Here is a 27,431-nt window from a genome sequence, read left to right as displayed (position 1 = left end):
GGCTGTGCTATTGTTATTTGTCACTTTGTGAGGTTGTATGTTTGTGTGAGATTGTGCTGTGGTAGTTGTGTGATGCATTGTGTGTGGCTATGTGTGTGACTTGATATATGTGTTAGACTATGCTGTATTTGGCTGACTTGAGTAACTGTGAAGCTGTTCTGTGATTATTTATCTGTGGCCCCATTTGTGAAGCTATGTTGAGAGAGAGAGAGAGAGAGAGAGAGAGAGAGAGAGAGAGAGAGAGAGAGAGAAGGGAGTGTGAATTTTACTATGGTTATGTGCGAAGGTTTTTGATTGTATGTTATATGTGAGACTATGCTGTAATTGTTTATATGACTATGTGAGGTTGTTGTGGTGTTTGTGTGTGTGACTATGTGAGGCTGGGTTATGGTTACTTGCATGACTTTTTAATGTATGTTAGGTTCTGCTGTGGTTGCATGAGTGATTCTGTGGATATTTTGTTGTATGTATGACTGTGTGTGATCATATTATGGCTGTGGCTGAATGTGACTTGATAATATTAGATTGCTATGTTTGTGTGGGAATCACTATATACGAATCTGTTCCGTGGTTGTCTATATCAAAACTTTTTAAACTGGGTCTCAACCCCATATGGGGTTACATAACTGAATGTGGGGATTTCAAAGTATGATTTTTATCAGTAAATGTTTTATTTTATATTCTATATATAATGTTTATATTTTATATATCTATATATGTGGGATCCCCAAAGGGATTTCAAGTGGAAAGTTTACAAAGCCCTAGTCTTTGTGACTCCATGTTTGAGGCTGTGCTCTTATTGTATGAATATGTGTGTTTGTTCTGTTTGCCAAAATTTCACAATTTGTTTGTGAAATTTTGGCTTTGGATGTATGACTCCATATGAGGTTGTGTTGTGATTGATATATGTGTGAAACTATATGTGACTGTGAAGCTGTTTGTTGTTGTGTGTTATTGTGTGAGATCATACTGTAGTTTTGTGTGACTTGATAAGTATGTTAAATTGTGCTGTGATTGTATGGGACCCTATGTATAATGCTCAGTATGCATGAAGACTCCATGTTTAAGGCTGTGCTGTGATTGTGTGTAAGACTTTGGCTGTAACTATGTGAAATTGGGCAGTGGTTATGCACATGACAACATGTATATGAGGCTATGCTTGTGTAATAATATAAGGATCTCTATGTATCAATATATAGGTTTTTCTGTGAGGATCTCTTAGAAGTTGTTTGTGGCAGTAGGTATGAAGCTATTCTTGAGTCAGTAGGTGTGAGGGTATTCTTTTCATGAGTCAGGTTGTCAGGAGTCAGGTGTGAGGCTATTCTCGTATGTGTGTGTGTGTGTGTGTGTGTGTGTAAGAGAGAGAGAGAGAGAGAGAGAGAGAGAGAGAGAGAGAGAGAGAGAGAGAGAGAGAGAGAGAGAGAGAGAGAAGGGAGGATTAAGAATAAATTTCAATTTCAAGGAAGCTTCTATAATAATAGAAGAGATTATATTTATGAGTGTACATCTTTGCTTCCTTGTAGGTTATTCTTTTGTTCTCTCCTGTGCACTTTTTACTTTATGTTTCCCCCTTTTATCTCCCCCACCTCCCTCAAGCAGGCACAGATAATTACATATAATATTATACACACACACACACACACACACACACACACACACACCCCTATGTATACTCAAGTATATGTACACACATGTATACATATTCACACCCACCCGTGCACCTATACATACATTTATCTACACACACACACACACACATATACCTACATACATACCCATACATACTGAGACACTTATACACACATATAATATAAATTTACCCATATGTAAACATGAATCTAAAACAGTATTAATATGGCTGATATGTAATGTAAATTTCTCTATTTATTGAATCTTTTAAATTTGACTTTGAGCCCTACTTTTTTCTTTTTATTAAATTCTACTCCTGATCCTTGTAGTGTTTGTATATATCTCTTATTTCCTATCCTTGCTAATTCTTCTACTTCTACTTCTGCTCCTTACTACCTTGCTATTACTAAACCATCCCCCACTCTTTCTTTCTTCTTCATCCCATTCCATTAATCTATACACCTTATCCTACTCCTATTAAAGACCTTTCTGTATATCACCTTATCCTGTGCTATCCTTTCTCTGTTTATCTCTTTCCCATTAATCTATACACCTTATCCCACTATTATACATAAACTCCTGTATCCCACCTTATCCTTTATTCTTTAGCCATTTATCTACATACCATGTCCCACTGTCATAAATCTATACCTTTTATATCATATCTTATTCTTTTTTCTCCCCCTTATTTCTTTATAGATTTTGGAGGGTGTTATACTTTTCATGTTATATATGTAGTGTTGCCTATTTAATCCATTCCCTATGTGCGTGACTCTCCTTCCCCCTTTAATGCTGCTTTGTCTATTCTTCTTCTGGACCTCATCTGTATAGTATTTTATTAATCCTTATCTTTCTTGACGTCTCTTGCCACTTTTGATGTTGTCCAGTACTCTCTTCTCTTGGATACTCTATCTTGGGTTTTCATGACACTCTCTCCTGTTTTTCCTTTCACTTTCTTGACTGTTCTGCAGTTTCCTCTGCTCACTCATAGTTCCTCCAGACTCTGTCCTGGATCCTCTTGCCATTTTCTTCCCTCCCCCTGCACTTCTCTCCTTTCCTCCCTTTAGACTCTGTGATTTCATCAACTCCCCTGGTCCAACTATCAGATGATTCCCAGATCTATAATCCAGCCATAAATTCTCTCCTGAGCCTCCAGTTTATCATTAACTACCTTTTGGGCATTTGGGATGATCTTTGTTTCAAATAAAACATGTCCAAAAGAGAACTCATTAGCTTTATCCCTAAACACTACCTTCTTCCCAACTTTTTTGTTACTATTAAGAACAATTATTATCTTCTCTGTTACTAGGACTTACAACTCTATTGTCATCTTGTACTCATCCATCATGCTGACCCCACAACCACAATTTAAAAAAACAATTTTCCTCTCTGTCATTTCTATTTATCGCCACAATTTCTCCCATATATATCTGACTCTCTCTATGTGGTCATTCCCCTAGTTCAAACTCTCCTTATTCTCTCCCTTGGAGAAAATTCTCTTACATGTCTCCTCAAAGTGTATATCTTGATGTGGCTGTGAATCTTTGTGTTGTGAGGGAGTGAATTGTCTGTGTTTTTGGCTGTAGGAATCTCCTGCTGTGCATGCAGGTCACTGTTATTCTTCATGTTTTTTGTATGCATGTATGTGGCTTTCTGTCTCTTTCTGTGTGATTGTGTGTTTCTGGAGTCTCAAATTTATTTTTATATATTTATGTGTGATTGAATCAGTTTATGTCTGTGTGTGATAGGTAGGTTTCTATGTATTGATATATCGGTCTTTCTAGGAATTTCTTTGGGTCTGTGGCGCACTGTTACTGTGTGTGTTGCACTGTTTCTTTGGCTATGTGTCTTTGTAAGTATCTCAATGTGTGGTTGTGTTTTTGGATTTATGTCTAGCTTTGGAAATATATACTGGGTTCACATCCTCTTGGCTTGTGTGTGATTGGTTCTGTATGTTTCTGTCATTTTTCTAAGCCTTTCCCAATCCCCTTATATTCTAGTTTCTTCTTTCTTTTAATTATTTTGTATTTAATCCTGTTTATATCTTTTATTTTCTCATCTTTCTCATTAGAATTTGAGCTTCTGTAAGACAGGGATTAGGTGGGCATCTTTTTCTGCCTATGGGAGTGGGTATCTCTCTGACTATCTTTGTCACTGAGGGGTGAGCATATCTGGGTGTATGTCTGTCTCTGGGGATGTGAGGGCATCTGGATATATGAGTCTGCTGTTTCCGGTTGAGTGTGTGTGTGTGTGTGTGTGTGTGTGTGTGTGTGTGCCTGTGTTTTAGCCTCTAGGTCTGTGTCTGTCTCTGGAAATATGTTCCTCTGAGATTGTGCCTATGTGTCTCTGTGTGTCAGTTTATGTCTCAAAAAATGATTGTAAGGTTGCAGGTGTCTCTTGACGTGTTTACAGCCATGTATATAGCTGCATGTGTCTCTGTATTGTGTGTTCACATGTCTTTCTCCAGCTGTGTTCGTCTGTTGCTATGTTTGTGATGTGACTAGATACACACCGCTTTCTTTTTCTGTGTATGGCTTATATGATTGCGTATATATCTTTTGCTGTAAATGTGATTTATGTGACTCCATTTACAGGTGTATCTCTTGCTCTCTGTGTGTGTTCGTCTTGCTCTCTGTGTGGTTTCTGATGTGTATATGTGAGCCTCTTGCTAAACATGTGGCACATCTCTCATATTGACTTCTGTAGCTATGTGAATATCTGTATCTTTCTTGCTTTCCTTCCTCCCTCCCTTCTTCCTTCTTCCCTCTCTCCCTCCCTTCCTCCCCCTCTCCCTCCCTCCCTGTCTCCCTCCCTCCTTCTTTCCCTCTCTCCTTCCTTCCTTCTTTCCTTTCCTTCTTTTCTCCTTCCCTCCCTCTCTCCTTCCCTCCCCTCCTCCCTCCCTCCCTTCCTCCTTCTCTCCCTCCCTCCCTTCCTTCTTCCCTCCCTTCCTCCCTCCCTCCCTTCCTCCTTCTCTTCCTCTCTCTTTCTCTCCTTCCTTCCTCTCTCCTTCTCTCCTTCCTTCCTCCCTCCTTCCTTCCTCCCTCCTTCCTTCCTCCTTCCTTCCCTTCCTCCCTCCTTCCTTCCTCCCTCCTTTCTCCCTCCTTCCTTCCTCCCTCCTTCCTTCCTCCCTCCTTCCTTCCTCCCTCCTTCCTTCCCTTCCTCTCTCTTTCTCTCCTTCCTTCCTCCCTCCTTCCCTCCTTCCTTCCTCCCTCCTTCCTTCCTCCCTCCCTCCCTCCTTCCTTCCTCTCTCTTTCTCTCCTTCCTTCCTCCCTCCTTCCTTCCTCCCTCCTTCCCTTCTTCCCTCCTTCCTTCCTCCCTCCTTCCCTCCTCCTCTCCCTCCCTCTCTCCCTCCTTCTTCCTTCCTTCTTCCTTCCTTCTTCCTTCCTCCTTCCTCCCTTCCTCCCTTCCTTCCCTCCCTTCCTCCTTCCTCTCTTCTTCCTCCCTTCCTCTTTTCTTCCTCCTTCTTCCTTCCCTCCTCCTTCCTCCTTCCTCCTTCCTTCCTCCTTTCCTCCCTCCCTTCCTCCTTCCTCCCTCTTCCCTCCTCCCTCTTCCCTCCCTTCCTCCCTCCTTCTCTCCCTTCCTCCTTCCTTCCTTCCTTCCCTCCCTTCCTTCCTTCCCTTCCTTGCTCCATCTTTCCCTTCTTTCCTCCCTCCCTTCCTCCATCTTTCTCTCCTTCTCTCCTTCCTTCCTCCTTCTTCCTTCCTTCCTCACTTCCTCCTCCTTCCTCCTTCCTCCCTCCCTTCCTCCCTCCTTCTCTCCCTTCCTTCCTCCTTCCCTCCCTTCCTCTTCCTTCCTTCCTCCTTCCCTCCCTTCCTTCCTCTATCCTTCCCTCCCTTCCTCCCTCATTTCCTCCCTCCCTTCCTCCCTCCTTTCCTCCCTTCCTCCCTCCCTCCCTTCCTTCCTTTTTTCCTCCCTCCCTTCCTTCCTTTTTTCCTCCCTCCCTCCCTCTCTTCCTCCCTCCTTCCCTTCTTCCCTCCCTCCCTCCTTTTCTTCATCCCTCCCTTCCTCCTTTTCTTCATCCCTCCCTTCCTCCTTCCCTTCCTCCCTCCTTCCTTTCTTCCTCCTTCCTTCCTTCCTTCTTTTCTCTTTTCCTTCCTTCTTCCTTTCTTTTCTCTTTTCCTCCCTTCTTCCCTTCCTCCCTCCCTTCCTCCCTCCCTCCCTTCTTCCCTCTCTCCCTTCTTCCCTCTCTCCCTCTGTCCTTGCCTTCCTCTCCCTCTCTCCTTCCTTCCCTCCCTCTCTCCTTCCTCCCTACCTCCTTCCTTCATTCCCTCTCTCCTTCATTTCCTCCCTCTCTCTCTTCCTCCCTCCCTCCCTTCTTTCCTCCCTCCCTTCCTCCTTCCTTCCTTCCTTCCTTCCTTCCTTCCTTCCTTCCTTCTTCCTTCCTGCCTTCCTTCCTCCCTCCTTCCCTTCCTTCTTCCTCCCTCTTTCCTCCTTCCTTCCTTCTTTTCTCCCTTCCTTCCTTCTTTTCTCCCTTCCTTCCTTCTTTCCTCCCTTTCTTCCCTTTCTTCCTCCCTTCCTTCCTTTTCTTCTTCCCTTCCTCCCTCCCTCCCTTCTTCCTTCCTTTCTTCTTTCCTCCCTTCTTCCCTTTTTTCTTTCCTCTCTTCCTCCCTTTCTTCTTTCTCAAAAACCAAAAGTGAAAATAGCATGCTTCAATCTACATTCAGACCCCCTAGTTCTTTCTCTGAATGTCAACAGAATTTTATGTCATGAGTCCTTTGAAATTATCTTCAATTATTGTATTGCTGAGGAGAGCTAAGTCAGTCCTAGTTGATCATCATAAAATGTTGCTGTTAACTCTGTAAAATTTTCTCCTGATTCTGCTCAGCGTCAATTCATATAAGTGCAGGTTTTTCTGAAATCCTTTGTTTATTCTTAGAGCACATTAGTATTCAATTACAGTCATATTCTATAACTTATTCAGCTATCCTCCAATTGATGGGTATCTACTCAATTTCTAACTCTACCACCACAAAAGGAGGTCCTATAAATATTTTTGTACATGTGGGTTTCATTTCCCTTTTAAAAAAATCTCTTTAGGATATGGACTTAGTAGTGATATTGATGGATCAAAGAGTACGCAGTTTGATTGCCCCTTAGCCATAACTCCAAATTCTGATCTCCAGAATGGTTGGATCAGTTCACAACTCCACCAACAATGCATCCTCCAACAATGTATTAGTGTCCAAATTTTCCCACATCTTCAACATTTATCATTTTTTCTTTTCTTTCATTTTAGACAATCTGATAGGTGTAAAGTGTTACTTCAGAGTTGTTTTAATTTATATTTTTCTAATCAATAGTGATCAATGTATCTCTTGCTGCTTGTGTAAATGTATTTATATATGTCTATGTCTGTCTTTTACTGCATGTATTGGCTATGTGTGTGTGTCTCATGTGTGTATATGTGACTGTGTTTTTGCACGCCTCTCATGTCATATTGTGGCAGTGTGTCTCCCTCTTGCTGCTTTTGTATTTCGACTTTTTCTTGCTGTATATAACTGTGTTTATTTGTATATACCTCTCATTGCATGTGTGCCTCTTGCTGTTTATGTGGTTCTGTATACATGTGTATCTTGCTGCATGTGTGGCTGTGGATACATGTTTTTGTGTCTCTTGCTACGTAGGAGGCTCTTTACATGTGTTTATGTGAGCACCTTTCTTGTTCTATGTCTGACTGTATTTATGTATGGCTTGTCAAGCCTAACCCAGTCACATACCCAGCAAGGAACTTGCACATACAGAGTCTCACATGCAGTAAGAAATATATACAAAAACGGCTAGAGAATACTTTGTGTCTGTCTGTGCTTTTCTTGCTGTGTGTGTGACTACACACGTGTGGGAGTCTCTCTTACTGCATGTGTCTTGCTGCTTGTGTGCCAGTATATATATATTCTTTTGCTGATTATATGGCTGCATGTGTGTGTGTTTCTGGGTGCTTGTATGGCTGGGTGTACATGTTTGTGTATGTTTTTCTTGGTGCATGTGTGTCTTTGTGTCTGCTTATGTGTGTCTTCCTTTGTGACTGTGTTTAGAAATGCTTCTCTTTATGCTTTCTGTTCTTGATGAATGTGTCACACTGTGTACCTTTCTTGCATGTGTAGCTGTATATATGTTTCTCTAGCTGCATGTGTGGCTCTGTGTTGTGTCTCATCCTGGGTGTGTAGTTCCTTTTTTGTGTACTTCTCTTGTTGGTTGTGTAGCTTTTTGTATTTCTCTTGTTGCATGTATGGTTATTTATATTTTAGCTCCTTCTTTTACTTCATAAGTGTCTTTTTATATGTTTATGCTTCTCTTCCTGAATGTGTAGCTATATGTGTATTTGCATTTGATGTTTGTGTGGGTGTATTGTGTTATATAGTTCCCTTGCTTTGCGTTGTGTGCCTCTTTTGCTGTACGTTTATGTGTGGTTTTTGTAACACTGTTTGCTCCAGTTATTGGTTGTTTGACTATGATTGTACTTTTCTTGCTGTCCGTTAGGCTATGGCGGTTTGGTTTATGTGCCTGTGTGTATATGTATGAGAGTCTCACTGATTTTTCCTATGTAGTTATTTGTATATATGTACCTTTTTGCTGCTTGTAGAGCTGTGTATGTGTGTGTCTTGTTGCTTACATGGCTTGTATGACTGTGTATGGTTTCTTACTATAGTTGGTGTCTGTCTCTCTCTATGTCCGAGTCACTGCCACAGAGGCTTTGATGGCATGGGGGAGGCAGCAGATGCCCTCATCTAAGAGCATTTCTCCCTTGCAGATCATTTTCCTGCCCACCCGGCTTCGGACCCCCCGCACAGCCACCCTTTTGAGTAGTGCCGGCAATGGCTATATTTATGCCTGGTCAATTCATGACCGAGGGGGCATGCTGGGAAAATTCCAGCCAGCAGAAAATCAATACCAGGATTCAATTGTTGGTGCCATGGCCAGTGATGAAAAGGACTGGATACTAATAACTGGAGACTCCAAAGGGTACCTCAAGGTAAGTGTGAGGTCTCAGGACTGAGAGATCAGAGAAATTATTTCAGTTAATTTGTCATTTCTGTCTCCTTTACTCTTGTGAAGGCTGATCCTTCCTTGTATGCCCTCAATTTTGTTCATTTGTTCAACAATCACTTGAAAAAACAAACAAAACCAATCATTGTAGTATACTGGGGGCCCAAAGACAAAACCAAGATTATCTTTAAGGGTAAAAATTTATTTTGCCTTTATTTTGTCAGTGCTTATTGACATGGGGAAGGCAGCGGATGCCCTGTAACATACACGTGATAAAATTTTGTTGATTGCTTAAAAATTAAATATATGCAAAATACATAGAAACTACCTACTAATTTGGTTGAAAAGGGCACATTAGCTACTGGGGATGGGTGGATGGGCAGGTTTTGCACAGGAGGTGGCAACTAAACTGAACCTAGAAGGAAGCTAGGAATCATGAGTTAGAAATGAGGAGGAGGTGTTTCCCAGGGGAGGGAGGTAGTCTGTTCAAAGACACAGAGACAGGAGATTGAATTACTGAGTGAAGGGAATAGCAAAGGAAATATTTAGACAGAAATGTAGGGTGAACAAAGGGTATAATAAAGTATAAGAAGACTGGAAAAGGATGACTAGAATGATTGTGAAGGGGCTTAATTGCCAAATGGATAAGTTTGTATTTTATCCTTGAGACTGCTTTTTGAACAGTGGAGTAACGTCATTGGACTTTGCATTAGGAACATCCATTTGGCACTTGTATGAAAGGTGGATTAGAAAAGGAAAAGACTTGTAATAGAATTACCAATTGGGAGTCTTTTATAATAGTTAAGGGGAGTGATGAAGAGAATCTAAAATAAGGAGATGGCTTGTGAATGAAGAGAAAGGGACGGATGTGAGAGCTGTGCAGCTGGAAGGGAAGGAAACAGCTAAGACTTGGCAACTGATGAGGCAGCTGAGGGACACATTGGAGAGAGGAAAACCTGAGTTCAAATCCAGTAGACCCTGACTGTGTGACTCTCTTTGCTTCAGTTTCCTCAAATGTAAAATGGGGATAATAATGGCAACTACCTAGTTCTGGAATTTTTGTGAGGGTCAAATGAGATAATATATGTAAAGTTCTTAACACAGTGCCTGGCACATGGTAGCCATTATAGAAATGCTTATTTCCTCCTTCTCCCTTCTCCCTTCTCCCTCCTAGGGCAAGATGCTTCATGCGTCTTGATATCTGTTAAGGCACTTTCTAGATTTAAATCTATGATCTAGAAATAAATTCCAGAATGTGAAGGGAAGGTGAGAGCAAAAGAATTGGAGATTACAATAAAATTGTGAACTGGACTTCATGGAAGGATGTTAATGTTCTTGGCAGAAACAGATAATAGAAAGCATTTTTTTAAATAATGAAAGAATGAATGAAAAAAAATTAAGTTTACTATGTGCCAAATCTTGTACGCATTGGGATACAAATACAAAAGCCTCGTTTCTTATGGTAGAGACAAGACACAAAGTAGAAAGAGCTCATTGGTTATAGGATAGTTGACATGTCCTATCTGTGGCAGTGATGATTTGGTCATAGTTTATAGAGAGGAACAATAAATGAGAATTGGCAGGGAGAATATAACTGAAGAGAAAAGAGAAGAGTGAGCTATAGTTTCTAGGAAATAGTGGTGTAGGAGAGGCATTCATGGGAGGATCCAGGATGGAAGTTTCTCTTGGGATGATAAAGCAGTTGGTAAGGAAAAAATGGCCACAAATCAGAAAGTTTGGAGCATGTTGAATTTAAGATATCTACAGATCTAGTGGGGAATGTATAATAAGGAATTGCTAATAGAGGAGAAAAAGACCCTGAGATTATCATTTAGAAATGGAAAGGAAAGGTCCAGAGAAATTGTGATTTTCCCAAAATATGTAGAGAGAGAAGGGCCCATAAATGAACCCAAGGTATATCCCACATGTAGTGGGAGAGACATGGATGCTGCTCTAGCAAAGGAGACTAGATAGATGGAAAGAGAACCAGGAGAGAGCAGGGTCATGGAAATTCAGAGAGGAGATTACTCATATAAAGGGGCCTAGTTCTACAGAGAATATAAAAGGAAGGATGAAAAGCAGAGGCCACTGAAGTTAGCATTCAAAAAATCACTTTTGGAGAGAGCAGTCTGAATGAGGAATATGGAGACAACAAGATATTAAGGGTAAAAAAGTGACAGAGAAAGAAAAGCATGGAAGCAAGAAGTATAGACAGTTTCCAACCCCAAATCTGGCTGTGAAAGAGGAAAACGTATAAAAGGGATGGTAGGGTCAAATGAAGGTTTTTCAATGTAACTGGCATTTTAGAAGAACCTCAAAAAAGGAATTGGACATGGAGCCAAGAAGGGCAGAACTACCTTTGGACAGGCAAGCCCCCCTTTCTAATGTCCTTAAAGTCTTGAGGGATTCTAGACTTTTTAAAACCAAGGGCAATTGCCCAAAATGCTGTTGTTTGACCCTGACCTTGAAGCTGGCTGTTATTAGTGAAAAGTTCAAAGACTGTATGTATATGCAGCTAAATTACCTTTGTGGATTGCCAACAGTTCACTGACATCTTGATCTAGTACCGAGTTAGATGCTGTTTGCCAGAGCTAGAAAAGAGCATCGCTAACTCTAAATTCAACATTCATTCTGAGCCAGAAAAGACTAATCAGCATCTAGATGTCCTATGAATGTGGCACTCAGGGAGCTAGACTACATATAATGGCAAAAACTGGCATTTTGAGATTTTCATGAAACATCAAATCTGCAGTTCTCATTGAACCAATATTTTCTGCCTCAATTGTCTCTGCTAATTGAATAGATTAGTTGCTCGATTAGCAGTGAGAGCAGATAGTTGATGAGGGACTGAGAAAATTGATATAAACCAGATTTGAAGTGTGGGAGGTAAATTTTGGCTCCAGGTCCAACATTATATCCACTGTGCCACCCAGCTGCTTAGGTATGCTATTATTTTTAAAGGCTTGTCAATAATGTATTGTTGGTTTGCATGGTTTGCTATTAGGCATATTTGCTTATGAATATGAATGAACTATGGTGATGCAAATGTGTAACACATCTTATGTGTAGTTTAGACAGGTAGTATCTGAAGCAGTTTGTCAACTAATGCTGTGCATTGTGCTAAGTGTTTATTAGACTTGATGCACACTGAATGACTCTTTTGAGATGATTATAATTAGGTCTAAGATAGTTATCATTTTTCTTTCAAGTTCTGATGTTTACTTTGCTGCTTTTACTGGATTTTGGAAGAGGTTAAGTGTATCTTGAGTGATTTTTCAGGGGACTTTAAAATGTTTTAGCTTGAGGAAGAATGTCTCCAGAATTTTTAGAGCTTCCCCCCCCCCCCCCCCCCCCGCAAAAAAAAAAGGATTATATAGAGAGCAAGGGAACAGAGCTGCTTCTAGGCAATATCTTTTCAAGCATTCATTTAGCTCCAAGGGGTTTCAGATTTTACCTTGTTTGATCCTAACCTTGGAAGGGGGGAGGTTGGGAAAAAGAAGGCAAAAAAAGCCAAGCAAGAAGTAAGGAAGGAGATCTTGTATGCTGAACTGTATCATGGTAGGTTGAACTGATTCCTCAACAATAGAAAACTCATCCAGCAACTATCCACAATGTAGGAATGGGTACTGTAGATTGGGCTGCCTTACATTGACTCTTCCATTGGCTAGTATTTTCTTCCCTGGCCATGACTTAAAACTGAGATCTTTACTCTTTGTTCAGTAATGGGATTGGAGCTCTGAGGGCTTGGATTTGGGAAGGAGAGGGACAAAGGAAAGGATTTGGGTAATAGAAACTCGTCAAAATGGATTCAAGTAGGATTACTCATCGAACTTCTGGTTCTAGATCTGGGACATCAAGGATTACTGTAGACTGCCCACTGAACAGAAGATATCCCTTGCCTGGGAAGAAAAACTTGCTCAGGAAAATATTTATCGGAATTTAATTCCTACACATAACCGAGTGGAAACACAACAAGAACTCCCGGAGACTGAAGAGGTAAAAGGGTTTCTGGATGAATATTCCCTTGAATGCTGAGCTGCAGTGAGCTATACAGATGAGTTGTACATAATAAGTTTAGATCACTATGGGGAGCTCCCAGGTTGCCTAAGGTGGGTCAGCTTTCCAGGACTGGAAAACAGAGCAGGCCAAAGCTCTGGGTGCTGAGCGCTAGTAAAACCTGCTTCCAAAATTAAAGAAAGTGAATTGTTACCATGTCACTTACTTATTATACAAATCTGGACTTTAGGACAGTGGGTTTCCTTAAAGTGGGTCCACATATCAATTTTCTGATTATTCTAATTTTGTGTCTAATTAATAATTTCCTTTTCAGGACTTAAATTTAGTATAATTCTTTTTGCATTCTTCCCCCCCTCAGGCAATTGGGATTAAATGACTTGCCCAGGGACACATAGCTAGGAAGTGTGAAATGTCTGAGACTAGATTTGAACTCAGGCCCTCCTTACTTCAGGGCTGGTGCTGTATCTACTGCACCACCTAGCTGCCCCCTATAATTTCTTTTGTACAAGCAGACACTAGATATATTATTTAGGATAATTTAACTTTAGAATTTTACCTTTCCAGATATATTTAGTCCTATTTTATAATTACATTCATTCATTCAACAAGCATAATTTCCTTGAGGTCTGTTTGCTTAATGTCTTTGTATTTCCTATGTTTAGCAAAATGTCTAGAATATAATAAATTTTAAAAATCCTTATTTATTGATCAAATACTTAATTATTAAGTGTTCATTATGTTTTATATAGTTACTTTTCTGGGCATTCTAGGGAATTCAAAGTCAAAAAGGCAAAATTTATCTTACCCAAGAAATATTATAATCTAGTATTTTATCTTCCCAAAAAAATCTTGATGGCTTATGGATGAATATGAATATGGCTTATCTTTCTATTTTACAGACAAATATGCCAAAGTACAGAAAGAATCACTTGCACCACCTCACTTTACACAGGGAATTGGTAGAGCCACTTAGAGACTACAATTACTGATTGATATTTTCTTTAAATCAATCTAATTATTGTTTTCAATTAAAGAGCTTCACTTCTTTGGATTTCCTTTTTCCCCATTACAAGATCCTTGAACAAGAGGATTTTAAGGACCCAAGCTTGTATCACTAATAAACACTTGAATCATGAACCTGAACTGTCTCCCATAGGTCTTTGGTGGCCATGTCGTTTCCCTAATCCCTCCAGAGCTCCTGATTTCCTGGCAGGCTCATGATAAGGGGGTGACTAATATTGCCTTTGGGGAGCATTTCCATGTGATCATCAGTGCTGGTGCAGACTTTAATGTCAAGGCCTGGAAGATCTCTGGCGAGGCTATTGGTATGAATACTTTTGGGGGAATCTTTTTTTTTTTCCTCTAATTAACAAGCATTTTATTTTATCTTCCTCCTACTTACTCCTCTCAAAAAAAAAAATAGAAAAGAGAAGAAAAATAAAACCCTTGTAATAAATATGCATAATTAAGCAAAACATATTCCTGAATTATGTCTAAAAATGCATATTTTACTCAGCATTTTGAGTCCAGCTTCTTTGTCAGGAGGTGGGTGCTATATTTCATCATTAATCTTCTGGAATTGTGACTGATCATTTCATTGATCAGAGTTCTTAATTCTTTCAAAGTTAAACAGATATAAATTGGTCTACTGATTCTACTTCCTTCACTCTACATCAATTTAAGTTTTCAGGTTTGTTTAAAATCATTCTTTTCATCAATTCTTATGGCACAATATTTTATTACATTAATACACTATAATACATTTACCCATTCATATGAGTTCTTTTGAATCCGTGGCTGTGTTTGTCAGCTCCCTTCACTCTGTCCCTATTAGAATAATTGTTGCTATTTTGTAAGCACTATTTGTGGTTAACCCTAACATGTAGCCATGTTGTATCAATATTATGGGATAGCAAATCAGGTTGTTGTGCATGTATCTTCATAATCCATTCTTGTTCCCCAAACTCAATTTATTCAATCTTGGTTATCCTAGGAGATGATTAGCACAATAATCTGCCTCTTCCAACTCTCCAGCTGATCCTGCCAAAAAACTCTAGATGACTCAAAAGTTATTTCTGTTTTTCTTGGGAATTAGTTGGATGATTCTTTTGGTAGAGCTGCGTATGTGTGTGTGTGGGGTTTCTCTTCTTAGTTTTTTCTCTCTACGGGACTATTAATAAGACCTTATATTGTATCTGACATCTCACAATTTTCAAAGCATTTTCAGATTTCTGACTTTGCTTTTTACAACTTTGTGATGACTTTGGGTAGGGATTTCCCAAGTGTCCCAATTGATCTCTATCAGGGGAAGGCAGATTGTCAGAGGCCAGTAGTTAAAGGTCACTGGGATTTGGTGTGTGACCCTTACAACAGTTTGGGGCTTGGTGTGTGACTGCTATATACTTTTAGGTTGTCAAGGGCATAGCCTAAAGTTGTAGCAAAGTGGCAGCAGCGTAACAGTTTAAATAATGAGTTGAATTACAGTTTGAATGTTGAGGAATAAGTAACAGACATCAGGAACCATTTTTTTTTCCTCTTTGACTACGATTTCAGGTTTTGATAGGGGTAGAGTGGGGTGCAGAAGAAGCTTCTATTTATAGCCCAGAGGATTTTTCATTTTCCCTTTTCCTCTGTTTTCTAACCTAAAGTAATTTGTGGAGTTTTGCGGTGAGCTTTTTCTTCTCAAAACACAGCCAGGTGATAAAGTTCAGATCTTTTATTATCTCCAATATAGCCCGGTTAGCTTAGAGGTCCATCTCTCTGCTTGGTTCCAAGAGCTCCCTCCGTGGTCGCCAAATCCAAAGATTTTGTCCTTCAGCCTCTGCCTCTGCTTTCTTCAGCCTCCAACCAGCACAGAGATGGAATGAATCTCTTGTCTCCTTCACTTGGGGCTCGGCTAGCTTTCTGGTGAGTCTTTCAGACCAGCTTGGTCTCAGTGGGGGGCATGCAGGAGCCCAGCCACCAACTACAGTGGTGTGAGATGAAGATGAATCTGGTTGTCCACTGAACTCTCGACTTGTAGCTTCTTCCTCTGAAAACTCTTCTTCTGCCACCAGCCAGCCAAGTGGAAAATATTCTGCCTTGCCTCGGAGAGAGGGCTTCTGGCGTAATTCCGCTGAAATCTGACCGAGAGTGCTCTGTGTCTGTACCAGAGTTGCTCCTCTCTAGTCCAGCTGAACTCACCTCTGCGACCAGCCAGCCAAGTGGAAAATATATCCTGCAATAGCTCTCTCTTCATTGGCCTTATATGTGAATCTTCTGAGAGAATGGGATTATGGGTTTTCTCCCATAGTGCTCTCTGGCCCAAAGAGCTTTAAGGGAGGTGTGAACACAAAGGTGTAAACACAAGCATTGTACTAATTAGTTCTACTTAGTACCTTGTTTCAGGTTCTGGCCCAAAACATCTTCTTGTAAGATCAGATCAACTCTAATTAGTTAGCAGTTTGTAAGGATTCCAACAGAGTTTAGCAGTGTACTTTAGATAGAACATTGCATGGAGAGACCCAAGTTCTACTCCTGCCTTGTACTAACTCACGTTGTGACTGAACAACACAAATGACCTTTTTGGGCGTCAGCTTTTTTTCCCTCTAAAAATGAACTTTTCCTTGATGTCCATTTCAGGATAGTTGTGAGGATTAGAAAAGAAGGGGACATTATTTGGATAGTAGAAAGAACTCTGCCATCATAGTTATCTTATGGCTAAGTTGACCTAGAAGACCATCTCTGGGGATGGGAGCCATCCCAGCACAGGACATTTTACTTGCGGGAAACCTCTGAACTGTCATGGAGACTCCTCTGCATCCTGCAAACCAGCAGCCTGTGTGCTCAGCCTAGGAGAGAAAGGTTAATTGCAATTGCAAAGCATTTATTAACTGCAGAGTATGTGCTAGGCTCTGTACTAAGTACTATAGATAAGAGACTAATTTTTTTTTTTAAATTTCTATCCTTAGTTTCCCCTTCCTCACATTTTTTTTTTCTGTTAGAAATTTTATGCCATACCCCCATTTCCTGTTTAAAAAACATTATTTACTACTTCCTTCTTCCACTGGGAAAAAAGAAAAGAAAAACTTCTTGCATAGTCAAGCAAGACAGTGTGATATTGGTCACATTTAAAATGTGTGTCTCATTCTGCATATTAATCTTATTGTTATAAGGTAGGTAGCATTCATCATCCTCTTTCCCCTGGAATCATGACTGATCATTATATTAATCAGAGTTCTTAGGTGTTTTGAAATTGTAATTACATTTGTGAACTTCACTTTGTATTTCAGTCCTTACAGGTCTTCCAATTTTTTTCTGAAATGAATTCATTTCTTAAAGCATAATATTTTACATTACATTTGTATAGCATAATTTGGTTAGCTGTTTCCCAATTGATGGGGATTGTCTTATTTTCCAGTTTTCTGTCATCACAAAAAGAACTTCCCTCCAATTTAGGAATTATTATGCTTATAATTAATCTTTATTCTCTATCTACCCTCTTTTTCATTTATCACCTTTCTCCCCTCTCTGTTTCCTCCTATTTCTCTTTTGAGTTGATTGTATTTCTAAACCAAACTTTTTATTTGTATGTATGTTTTATATATGTATATTCTGCCCTCCTTTGATGAATTCAGATGAAATTGAGATTCAGTTGATACCCTCCCCCCCTTCCTCATTTATAAAAACTTTTACTTGTGCCATCATGACAATTGTGATGCAATCTTCTTTCATTTCTCACTTTCCCCCCTCCCCTACCTGCATCCTTCCCATTCTCTATCATTTCTTCTTTCAGGATCATCATAATATAGCAGAAACCTCTCCTGGGTGACTCCTTATATATCCTCTAATGATATTTTAATTCTTAAGGGTTGCTCTTCCCTCCTCCATAATTACTTCATTTCATTACTCATTTGTATTTACTGTTTGTTTCTTTTTATATTTTTTATTTCAAAGTTTCTACTAAGCTCTATTTTAAAAATCAGGAATGCTTGGAAATATTAAAATTCATTCCATAAAAATCTCTCCCCTCCCCCCCTCCTTGTAGCATGATAAATCAGTTTTTATGGGTAAGTTATTCTTCATTGTAAGCCTCTACCTTTGGCCTTTTGAAATACTGTTTTATGTCTGTTTGCTTAGAGTGGTAGCTATTAAATTTTGTGTGATTCTGATTGTGATGTCTTGGTACTTGAACTTTTGTTTTCTGGATCCTTGCCACATTTTTTTCTTTGACCTGGAAGCTCTGAATTTTGCTATGATATTCCTAGAAATCTTAATTTTGGGGTTTCTTTCAGAAGATGAGCAATGGATGCTTTCTGTTTTCATTTTGCCCTCTTGCTGTAAAATGCCTGGGCAGTTTTCTTTGATTTTTTTTTTTTTGAAATACAATATCCAGATCTATTTTTGGTCAGGGATTACAGGCACTTTTATGATTCCTAAGTTATTCTCCTTGATCTGTTCTCCAGGTCAGTAGATTTTGATATGAGATAACTTGCATTTTCTTTTATTTTTAAATCTTTTGACTTTGTTTTAGTATTGCTTTTTTCTTAGAATCATTAATTTCTTTTTGATCCATTCTGATTTTTATGAAGATTTTTACTTGAGTAAAATTTTTACCTCTACTGGTAATTTGTTAATTCTCTTTCCAAGTTTTTCCCCCTTAATTCTCCTTTTAAAACTCTTTTCCTCTTTAACTCTCATTTTATTTGTAGCCTAATTTTAAAACTTTTTTTAAAAGCCTCCTGCATAATTTCTTCTAGGAATTTTCACTGATCTTGTGAACAAGTTGTATTTTTCTTTGAGGCTTTGCTTTTCGGTGTGTTGGAGTTATTTTCTCTTGTAAATTTGTGTCTTGGGCATCCTTGCTATTATAATAGTTTTGTCTTTTTTTGTTTATTCATTCTTCCATCAGTCCTCTGAAGGCAATCTGGTATTGCTGGTTTAGTTGGGAGCTTTGTTCCTAGTCTGCAATCTTGGTCCCATTGGGAGACACCTTCTGTCCACCTTCCCACAGCGGTTCCCAGCAGGATAAAAAGTCTTTGATCTCCTCCTGGATGACCACAACAAGGGACTATGGGCAATAAAGCTATGCTGTTAGTCCCTCTGTAAGACCCTAAACTGGTGGCATGGGCTCAGGATTGAGTTTGTAAACAGCTCTGGGCCTCTCCATGCTGCTGCGGAAGTTCTGAGCTCTGGTATGCTAAATCCCTGCTCTCAATTACTCTGAGAGAAACCTTGTACTTATTGGTGTGGATTCTGGATCCTGGGCTACCTGTGATTAGTTCTGGTCATTCCAGTGGTACGGGCCTAGCTCAGAGCGCTAGGCACTGAGTCCATATTTGTGGTCTAACCATATTTCATATTTTCTATTCTGGTCATTTGTCTGTAGGCCAAATTTTGATCTTGGTAGGAAAAAATAACCACCTATAATTTCTCCTTCAGTCTCCCAATTGCTATTCTTTATAGAGTATTGTTAGAGTAATTGTGGTAGGAACTATATTTGTAACTTGATCCAAGAAGTGTTATTTGGCTTATGTACTTTATGTGCCCATTTGCTTTTTCACCTAAAAGTTTGTTGTATTTCACTCTCTTTGTATTTCACTGTCCTGGTTTGGTCAACCCACCCATATTTTCCAGATATTTAATTCAAATCCAAAGTGGTTTTATGATTTGCGTAAAGACATATACTTCTGATCTAGTTCTTTCTGAGCTTTGTAGCCTCATATGACAGACTGATGGCCACTCTGAGGATAGCCAAATAGAGAGGGGATGAGGAATCGGGTACAAGGGTGGAAGGAAGAAAGGCTTGGTGGTGGGGTGCTCCTCAGAGTCAGAGAGGGGTGGAAGGAGGGTAGGCAGATGTCAATTCCAGTTACTGAACTTATTTGAGTTAAATCTTAGGAACCTTTGGCTTGAGCATTTGGAGACGGCTTGTGCCTACGGGAACGATTGACTACTCCCCCAAATCATCATTTGTCATAGAACCAACAGAAATGCCTGAGATAAAGGAGGTCTCTGAGTGAGTAGACCAACTCCAAACTTCTCTAACAAGGAGGGAGGGTGGGCAGAAACAAATCACCAAACTTGATATATGGCACACAGGTTCTTTTTCTCAAAACCTTTAATTTGGTTTAGAGCTGGGCTGAGACATGTGTTCTAATATTCCTGTGTTGAATCCTGGATGAGAAAATTCCCTCTACCAAGGCAGAGTGGACACCTTACCTACAATTTATAGTCTTGGTATTGCCTGGGGCACTGAGAAGTTAGTGATTTTTCAAGTTATGCAACTCTGAGAAAGAGAGAATGTGTCAAATAGAGACAGGTTTTAAACTTAGGCCTTCCTGGTTCCAGCTGCAGCTCTTTATCCAACACAGGGCACTATCTCACACCAAATGATGTAACCACCTCTAAATCAGCTATATTTGTAACTCAATCCAAGAAGTTTTTGGCTTATGCACTTTGTATGTGCCCATTTGCTTTTTGCCCCTAAGAGTTTGTCACTTTAGATAATCAAGACTACCAGCACTGGGTATTTAACCATTACATCCTTCCCTGCACAATATTGATATAAAATATATGGTTCAGACAGTAAGGACTATAGAGGTTTAGGTGAGGGAGAGCTCATAGTGGGTTGAATTGCGAGAATTTTGAGAAGGTTGGGTGAGCCTTGGAAATCAAGCACCCTCTGGAAAACTTCTGGGACATATTTTAAAAGACTACTCTCCTTTTTCAGGCTTTTCTTGCAACCTTAGCCTGGAGAAGGGTAGTAGGAGAAGTTAGGTACTGAGCCTGAATCATTTTTACCCTAGCAAACATGATGACTACACTAAAATCCTGACACAGCAGCGGAAAGATCAGAGAAAGATAATGTCCCTTCTGCACAGCAAGTCTCCAGAGGCCATGGACAAACTAAGGAAGCTGGCTGAGCAGAGTATGCTGGGATCTGTCGAAGCTGGTGAAGGGGTGGAAGACTCTTGGATAGAATGGGAGACTTCTGGGATTCTGGTGAGATGGGGGGCTAGGTCTTAGGGTTCTTCAAGAACTCCAATTACTCTTTCAAATCATCACATGTATCTATGATTGTTTCAGAGAAGCGACATCGTTGGAAAGGCCTATAAACCAAAGGACCGGCGACGTATACCAAAGGTTGAGATGACGCCAGTGAAGTTTTTGAAGGAAAAAGAGGTCAGAATCCACCTAACCCATATAGGAGGGGTTTTCTGGGACTGGGGAACAGAGAGAGGAGTTTCTAAGAGTAAAGTAAAAAGAGTGTTATTTCTGAATGACCTGGATGCAAGTGAGGTTCTACTACTCATTGACAAGGTTATCTTAAGTAAGTCAAGTCACCTTCCAAGACTAGAAATAACCTCTAGATTGCATTAGATCTTTCCTCTCTTTCTTGGCAGAACTATATTCAGTTATTCAGATGATCAAGGAAGGAGAAATGGAGAAGAGAAAGAGAAAGAGAGAGAGAGAGAGAGAGAGAGAAGAGAGAGAGAGAGAGAGAGAGAGAGAGAGAGAGAGAGAGAGAGAGAGAGAGAGAGAGAGAGAGAAAGGGATGAAATGTTAGGAGGAGAGGGAAATTGGGAAAATTAGAGTCAATGAGAGCACAGGGAGAATTCTTTTTATTTGCCCTTGTTAGAGAATTCCGAATACTAATAGCACCAGATGATTGAAACTTACTTCTCTGAACATGGAAACTTTAGCGAGTTTTGAGCTGACTTTAAGTTTATTGATTTATTTGACAAGCATTTGCTATGTGTCTATGATTTACAGGGCTTTGTAGTAGGTGCTGTAAGAAATAGAAAAATTTAGGTAGGGTTGGAGACATAAAAATACAATTATTATCCATTCTCAAGTCAGAGATTTTAAGTAGTGCAAGTGGAGCTTTACACAAAGTTGATCTACTTATGTATTAAAAAATGTGTGTTGGTATGTATATATGTGTATATATACACGTATGTATATGTATTCATACACACATATGTCAATTTACTGCATGTACTTTTATAAGAAGAACTTCATTGCTATATTGGGACTCTTATCTTGGTTTGGTTTTGGGAAATAAAACTGCAATTCAGGCAACTAATATTGTCCAGGAAATAGATTTAGTTCTAGATGGCCTAAAGATTTTTTAGGGCCTATGTAGTTTTATACCGAGGCAAACAGAACAGAGATTTTTTGAAAACGTACCAATTTTAGGGAAAGCAAATCCCAGATACAGCTGGACATGCCAGCTATAAAAAAAGTCTGATAAGGTTAAACATAGGAGTGGATGGAATTCTTTAGGAGTTGGGCTGCTTTCATGGATATCTGTTAATTAATGTAGCTGTATCTTAGACTGCTGTCCTACTTTCTTTGGTGCCAACTGAAGATGCCTGACATTGTGCATTAGTATATAATTCATACATAATTAATTATGTGTCAATTCATTAATGTTAATAAATTAATACATAATAAAGATAACTCCAATTTCTTTCGATCTTTAAGTCTTAACAAAATGTTTTCCCTACCAAAAACCTTTAAGATATTCTTATTTAAAAAATAAAGAATTCAGTCTCAGAGATACCATCTGATTAGTGACTATCAGAATCAGGTCTTGGACTTAAACTCAAGTCTTTGGCCAAAATTATGTATGAGACCTGAGTGGGGTGGTACAGACAAAGAGAAGGGACATTTGAGTTAGGTTCTAAGGTAGAAATTCTGTAACTATGGAAGGGTAGATGGCTAGGTAAAGTATTTCTTTTCTTTGGAGATAAAAACATTTTAAAATTAATTTTATTTGAAAAAAATAAAAAAGAAAAAGAAAAACAAAACAAAATATGGCAAAAGAAAAGAGAACATTGTCATATGACCAGCAGAACATCAGGGAGGATTCAAAATATATAATCACAAATTGCCAGATCAAGAAAGTATGATGATAGTAGAAAGTATATGATAATAGAAGAAATTATATTCATAAATGTCCATTGTTTTACTTCCTTGTGAATTGTACTTTGATTCTCTGCTGAATACCTTATTTACTTTATTATTTTTCCCCCTTTTATCCCCTTTCATCCCCAAGCTAGCTACAGTTAAGAAAAGATATATTTACATATATAGATATTTCCATATATATACATACTCACATACTCATATATACATATACTCATATACACATACTCACATACACCCCCTCTATATACACACACATCTTTTCTATGTCTGCTGACTCTAATTAAATTCTGCTCCCTAACTTGCATTAGTATTACTTAATTTCCCCCCATCCAAGGATCCCTCCTTTGTCTTCTTCCTTCACCCATTGCTTCCCGATCTACCCATCCCTTCCCCCTTATTTCTTTATAAATTTTGGAGGGTGCTAAACCCTTCATGGCATATATGTAGTGTTAACTATTGAACCCCTTTGCAATATGAGTAGGTTTTCATAACTATGAGCCTTTCATCCTGCTCTAATGCCTCTGTCTATTCTTCCTCTGCACATCATTTGTATTACATGATTACTATCTGCCAATCTTACTTTTGAACTATCCTGTTGATGTAAATCTTAAACATATAATATACATATATGAAAATATAATTTGTCCATGTTAAACAGTTAAATTCCTTATAACTGATCTTTCATATTGGCTCTTAATGTTAAAATTTCTGTTTGGCTTTGGTTGATAGAAAGTCTGGAAAATCTGCAAGTTCATTGAATGAATGTCCATTTTTTCTCATTTAAAATTATAAAAATTTTATATTATATATTGTATATATTTTTGGCCACAGACTTAGCTCTTTTGAATGTTGGTAGCTATGATCCAGGACCTACAGTCTTTTATAAAAGCTGCAAAGTTTTGTACAATTCTAATTATAGCTCCTGTGTATTTGATTTGGTTTTTTTTTCTTGTTTCTTGCAAATTTTTCTCTTTGATCTGGGGGTTTCAAAATTTGACAATAATATTCCTGTGTATTTTCCACAAAGGATCTCTTTGAGATGATTGGTGGATTTTTTTTTTTCTATTTCTACTTTAGACTCATATTCTATCACTTAAGGACAATTTTCTTGGATTATTTTCTGCATTATTGTGTCAAAGTTCTCTTTTTGGTCACAATTTTCTGGCAGTCCAATTATTCTTATTTTTTTTGATTTGTTCTCCACATTTGTCGTTTTTCTTATGTTTCACATTCTGTTCTACTTTCTCATTCTTTATAATCTGTTTTGGTATTTCTTGGTGTCTCATAGCTTCCCCTTCCTCAATTCTAATTTTCAAAGAATTATTTTCATCTTTGAAACTGTATCTTCTTTTCTAATTGGTTAATTTTTTTTTCATAATCTTGTTTTTCTTGGATGGTTTTTTATTTATTTTTATTTAATTTTTCTTCAATGTTTCTCATTTGATTTTTAAACTTTTTTTGAGTTCTTCTATAAATTCTGCTCAGGGAGCTATTTCACATTACTCTTTGGAGTAGAAGCTTTTTTTTTTTTTTTTTTTTGCTAAGGTGTCCTCCTCTGAAGATGATTCCTAGTCTTCCCATATTATGTTTCAATGATGACATTTTCTTTTAATAAGAGATATTAGTGTAAGCATCACTAATTGTGAGGTGGGGGATAGTGCCCAGGCTTCCCTTCAGCTCTCTCCTCTGACCAGGAACCCCAATCCGAGAGCACCACCCTCCTGCAAGTGCCTGCAGACAGAAGCACTCCTCTCCTGCTATTTCTGTACTCCCAGGGTGCTGGTTCCTTCTCTCCCTGGGCCTTGTCTCAGCAGCATAGCTGGGCCTAGGGTTCCCAATCAGCAGAGCTTCCCTAAGTCTTCCCAGACTAAGACACCAACTCCACAAACAATCAAAGAGATGAAAGTCTCTGTGCTTCCTGCTGAAGCTCCAACCATATCTAGCCAGCTTGAAGGGGTCCCACTTGGTGTTTCTGCAGAGCTAGGTTGGAGGTGTTTGTACTTCAGACAAGTTAATCCCCAGCCCTCCATCTTTTTTCAGATCTTCTTGGGTTGTATCTGGAGGGACCCCTGTTCTGCCCCAAGTCATCTTGATTTTTCACCTGTAAAGTGGAGGTGCAAATTTGTTTTATTTTATGGGGGAAATTGGGAGAGCTTGAAATTTACCAACCTACTTTGCCATCTTCCCAGAATCCTCTTAAAGTATTTTTTAATCACTTAATTTCAGGTCTAGGGGGTACACATGTAAGTGACATAGTCTTTGCTTACAAGAAGCTGACATTCTAATTTAACTCATAAAGAAAAGCTGGAAAGAGGGGGTGGGTTGGCAGTATGGTGTGGAGATGTCTAGAAAATGGCATGAGAATCTGCTTCTGGGGAAAGTAAGACAAAAGACTTACTATGAGGGTTCAAAATTCCAGGGGTAGAGCACAGGGAATAAATAATGTGAATATAGGCAAGAGAATTCAGGATGCTTTTTGGGAATAAAGATTAGATCAATTTGGCTAGAATGTATAAGATAAACTGTAAAGTTGAAGTAATGTCAAGCTATAAGAGGCCTTGAATGTCAGGCAAAGAATTTGGACTCTATGGGCAATAAGGAGACATTAAAGGTTTTGGAGTAAAGAAAGTGACATGAGTAGAGTGAAAGATGTGAAAGATTTTTCTGGCAGCAATATAAAAATGAGTAGGAAAGTGAAGAAAATACCGTGTTTGAATACTCATTACAAGACTATTATCCAAGGTAGGCAGTAATGAGGGCCTGGACTTTATTTGTGGCAGTAGGAATAGAGAAGAGGGATGAGAGAAATATAGAGATAGAATCATCAGGATTTATGAATTCATTGGAATTTAGAAGTGAGGGAAAGGGAAGAGTTGAACATAATCTCAATTATGTAGTTTCATTCAAGTCATTTAAAAGGACTTGGTCAATTCCCCTTGTTTGCTGTCCAAATTGATAATAATTCCTTCTACCTGCACTCCGAATTCTCCCCTTTTTTTCCTTTGAATGATTCTCCTCTTTCTCTAACCAGCTCCTGTAAAACACTTATCTGTCCTAAGTTGCTCTAGAATGTGACTGATTAGCTGTATGCTCTTAAACAGGCTTAAAAAAGATTATAAAGGTCAAATCTATACCTTAGAAATCAAAACCAGCTATCAGTGAGCATAGCACAAAAATCATCTCTTTGTTTTCAGTTTGGTCCTATCTTTACTCCACATCCAGTGATGGGTATGTTTGTCTCCAGAAGTCAAGAGAATTGCCCAAAACTGGTCCCTCCTGGACTCTAGAGCTTCTTATGCTAATTCTTTGTCTTTTTCTGTTTTTGTGGTCAGATTTCTCCTTGGGTTTATAAAAACCTCCCTTGCAAAGACCTGCAAGATTTGAGCCGATCCAACATGGCCATCATGAAAACAACTCAAACTCCAAGGAAAAAAAATGTATGGTTAATCACCCAGCACATGATCAAGAACCTTTCTGTGGCCAGACAGTTCATGGATACTCCCACCCGGTCACAGAGCTTCTCTTTCTCCAGTCCACTTTTATCCAAGAATTCCTCATTCACCTCATTATCATCTTTGAAGCTGTCTGCGGTCTCCTCTGTTTCTTCGTTAAAGCAGTCATCGATTTCTTCAGCAACAGCAGCCTCAAAGAAACAATTACGTTGTTCCTTAGTGTCTCCCAAGAAGAAGGCACCTTCAAGTTCTACTATATCCATTGCTACCAAGTCATCCATGACAATCAGTACAGTATCTTCAGTAAAGTCTTCAACGCTAGCCTTAAAGCCTTTGAAGTCAATCCTTAAAGGGTGACCTGGGCAGACTACCAGCCCAAGCTCCTTCTCTCAGCGAGGTGAATTATAGGAAATGGATGGACTCTTTACTTTATCAGGCCAATTAAAGTGTGGACTTGATTGCCCCACTCAACCCCCCCCATATCCCTTTCCAGAATTATTTCCCTCTCTCACTGAGATCTCTATGCCACTTCTTCAGGAGAGAGAAATAAATTTTGTTCTGGGGTTCCTTCATGCTCTCAGATTAAGTTGTATTACCCTGGGAGGTGTGGGGACAGGGGAGGAGTCTTTTTCTCAGAGGGAAGCTTCACTGTCTCTAAGCCCATTTATCCTATTCATTAATAGGACCATTGAGAGTATGTCTGATATGACTATGTACATATGGCCTTTATAAGGGCAAAGAATGTAGCTCTGTGATAGAGACTTTAAAAAGTTTACCAGATTCTTTTTGAGTCCTCTGATGTTCAAGAATATTTTGACACTGATCTCCTGGCTCTTCTTCAAACAATATATTCTCTCTTTTGGTTCTGGGTATTTTCTCTGGTTAGCTCCCATTTCTGGAATGTCTATTCCCTGGTTTCCTTTAAGTCCCAACTAAGGTTCCACATTTTACTGGAAGCCTTCCCTAGCTTCTTTTAATATGAGTGCTTTCCTTCAGTTAATTATCTTTTATCTTGAACATAGTTTGCTTATATATATTTGTTTGCATGTTGTCTCCTCCATTAAATTGTGAGCCCCTTGAGGGCAGAGACTGTTTTTTGCCTCTTTTTCTATTCCCAACATTTAGAACAGTGTTTTGTTTGTAGTAGGAATTTAATAAAATTTATTGATTGAATGAGTGATTGATTAATTTTAAAATATTCAAGGCCTGGTGGTGGGAGGTAGGATGAGGCTGTCTTTTAAGGATTGTAGAAATTCAAGTGAGGGGCAAGCAACGTCAGTATGAGATGGAATAATTGGGAAAAATAACATGGGGGAGAAAAAGCACTGGGTTTAGAACAAGAAACCTTGGTCTTAGACCATATATCTTGGGCAAATAATTTCTTTAGTTTTGGTTTCAATTTTGTCACGTGGGCAATTAAGGGAAATGGACTCA

The 27,431-nt window shown here is 39.0% G+C and overlaps 1 protein-coding gene across 1 annotated transcript in view; it reads left to right on the top strand.

Moving 5' to 3' along the window:
* The window catches only part of EFCAB8 (EF-hand calcium binding domain 8), a 160,696-nt gene extending 133,526 nt beyond the window's left edge, over positions 1 to 27,170 (top strand). Inside the window, exons 22-28 of the mRNA XM_051979369.1 lie at positions 8,378 to 8,599; positions 12,457 to 12,609; positions 13,787 to 13,955; positions 19,510 to 19,627; positions 20,418 to 20,613; positions 20,698 to 20,793; positions 25,878 to 27,170. Of these exons, the coding sequence (XP_051835329.1) occupies positions 8,378 to 8,599; positions 12,457 to 12,609; positions 13,787 to 13,955; positions 19,510 to 19,627; positions 20,418 to 20,613; positions 20,698 to 20,793; positions 25,878 to 26,354 (1,431 nt within the window). The 3' untranslated portion in view covers positions 26,355 to 27,170. The remainder of the gene's footprint in view (positions 1 to 8,377; positions 8,600 to 12,456; positions 12,610 to 13,786; positions 13,956 to 19,509; positions 19,628 to 20,417; positions 20,614 to 20,697; positions 20,794 to 25,877) is intronic.
* Positions 27,171 to 27,431: the final 261 nt, after the last annotated feature.

The sequence above is a fragment of the Antechinus flavipes genome, chromosome 2 (assembly GCF_016432865.1).
Source record: "Antechinus flavipes isolate AdamAnt ecotype Samford, QLD, Australia chromosome 2, AdamAnt_v2, whole genome shotgun sequence".
In the NCBI taxonomy this organism is placed as follows: Eukaryota; Metazoa; Chordata; class Mammalia; order Dasyuromorphia; family Dasyuridae; genus Antechinus; species Antechinus flavipes.
The sequence above is the reverse complement of the archived record's forward strand: the minus strand, read 5'-3'. Positions and strand labels throughout refer to the sequence as shown.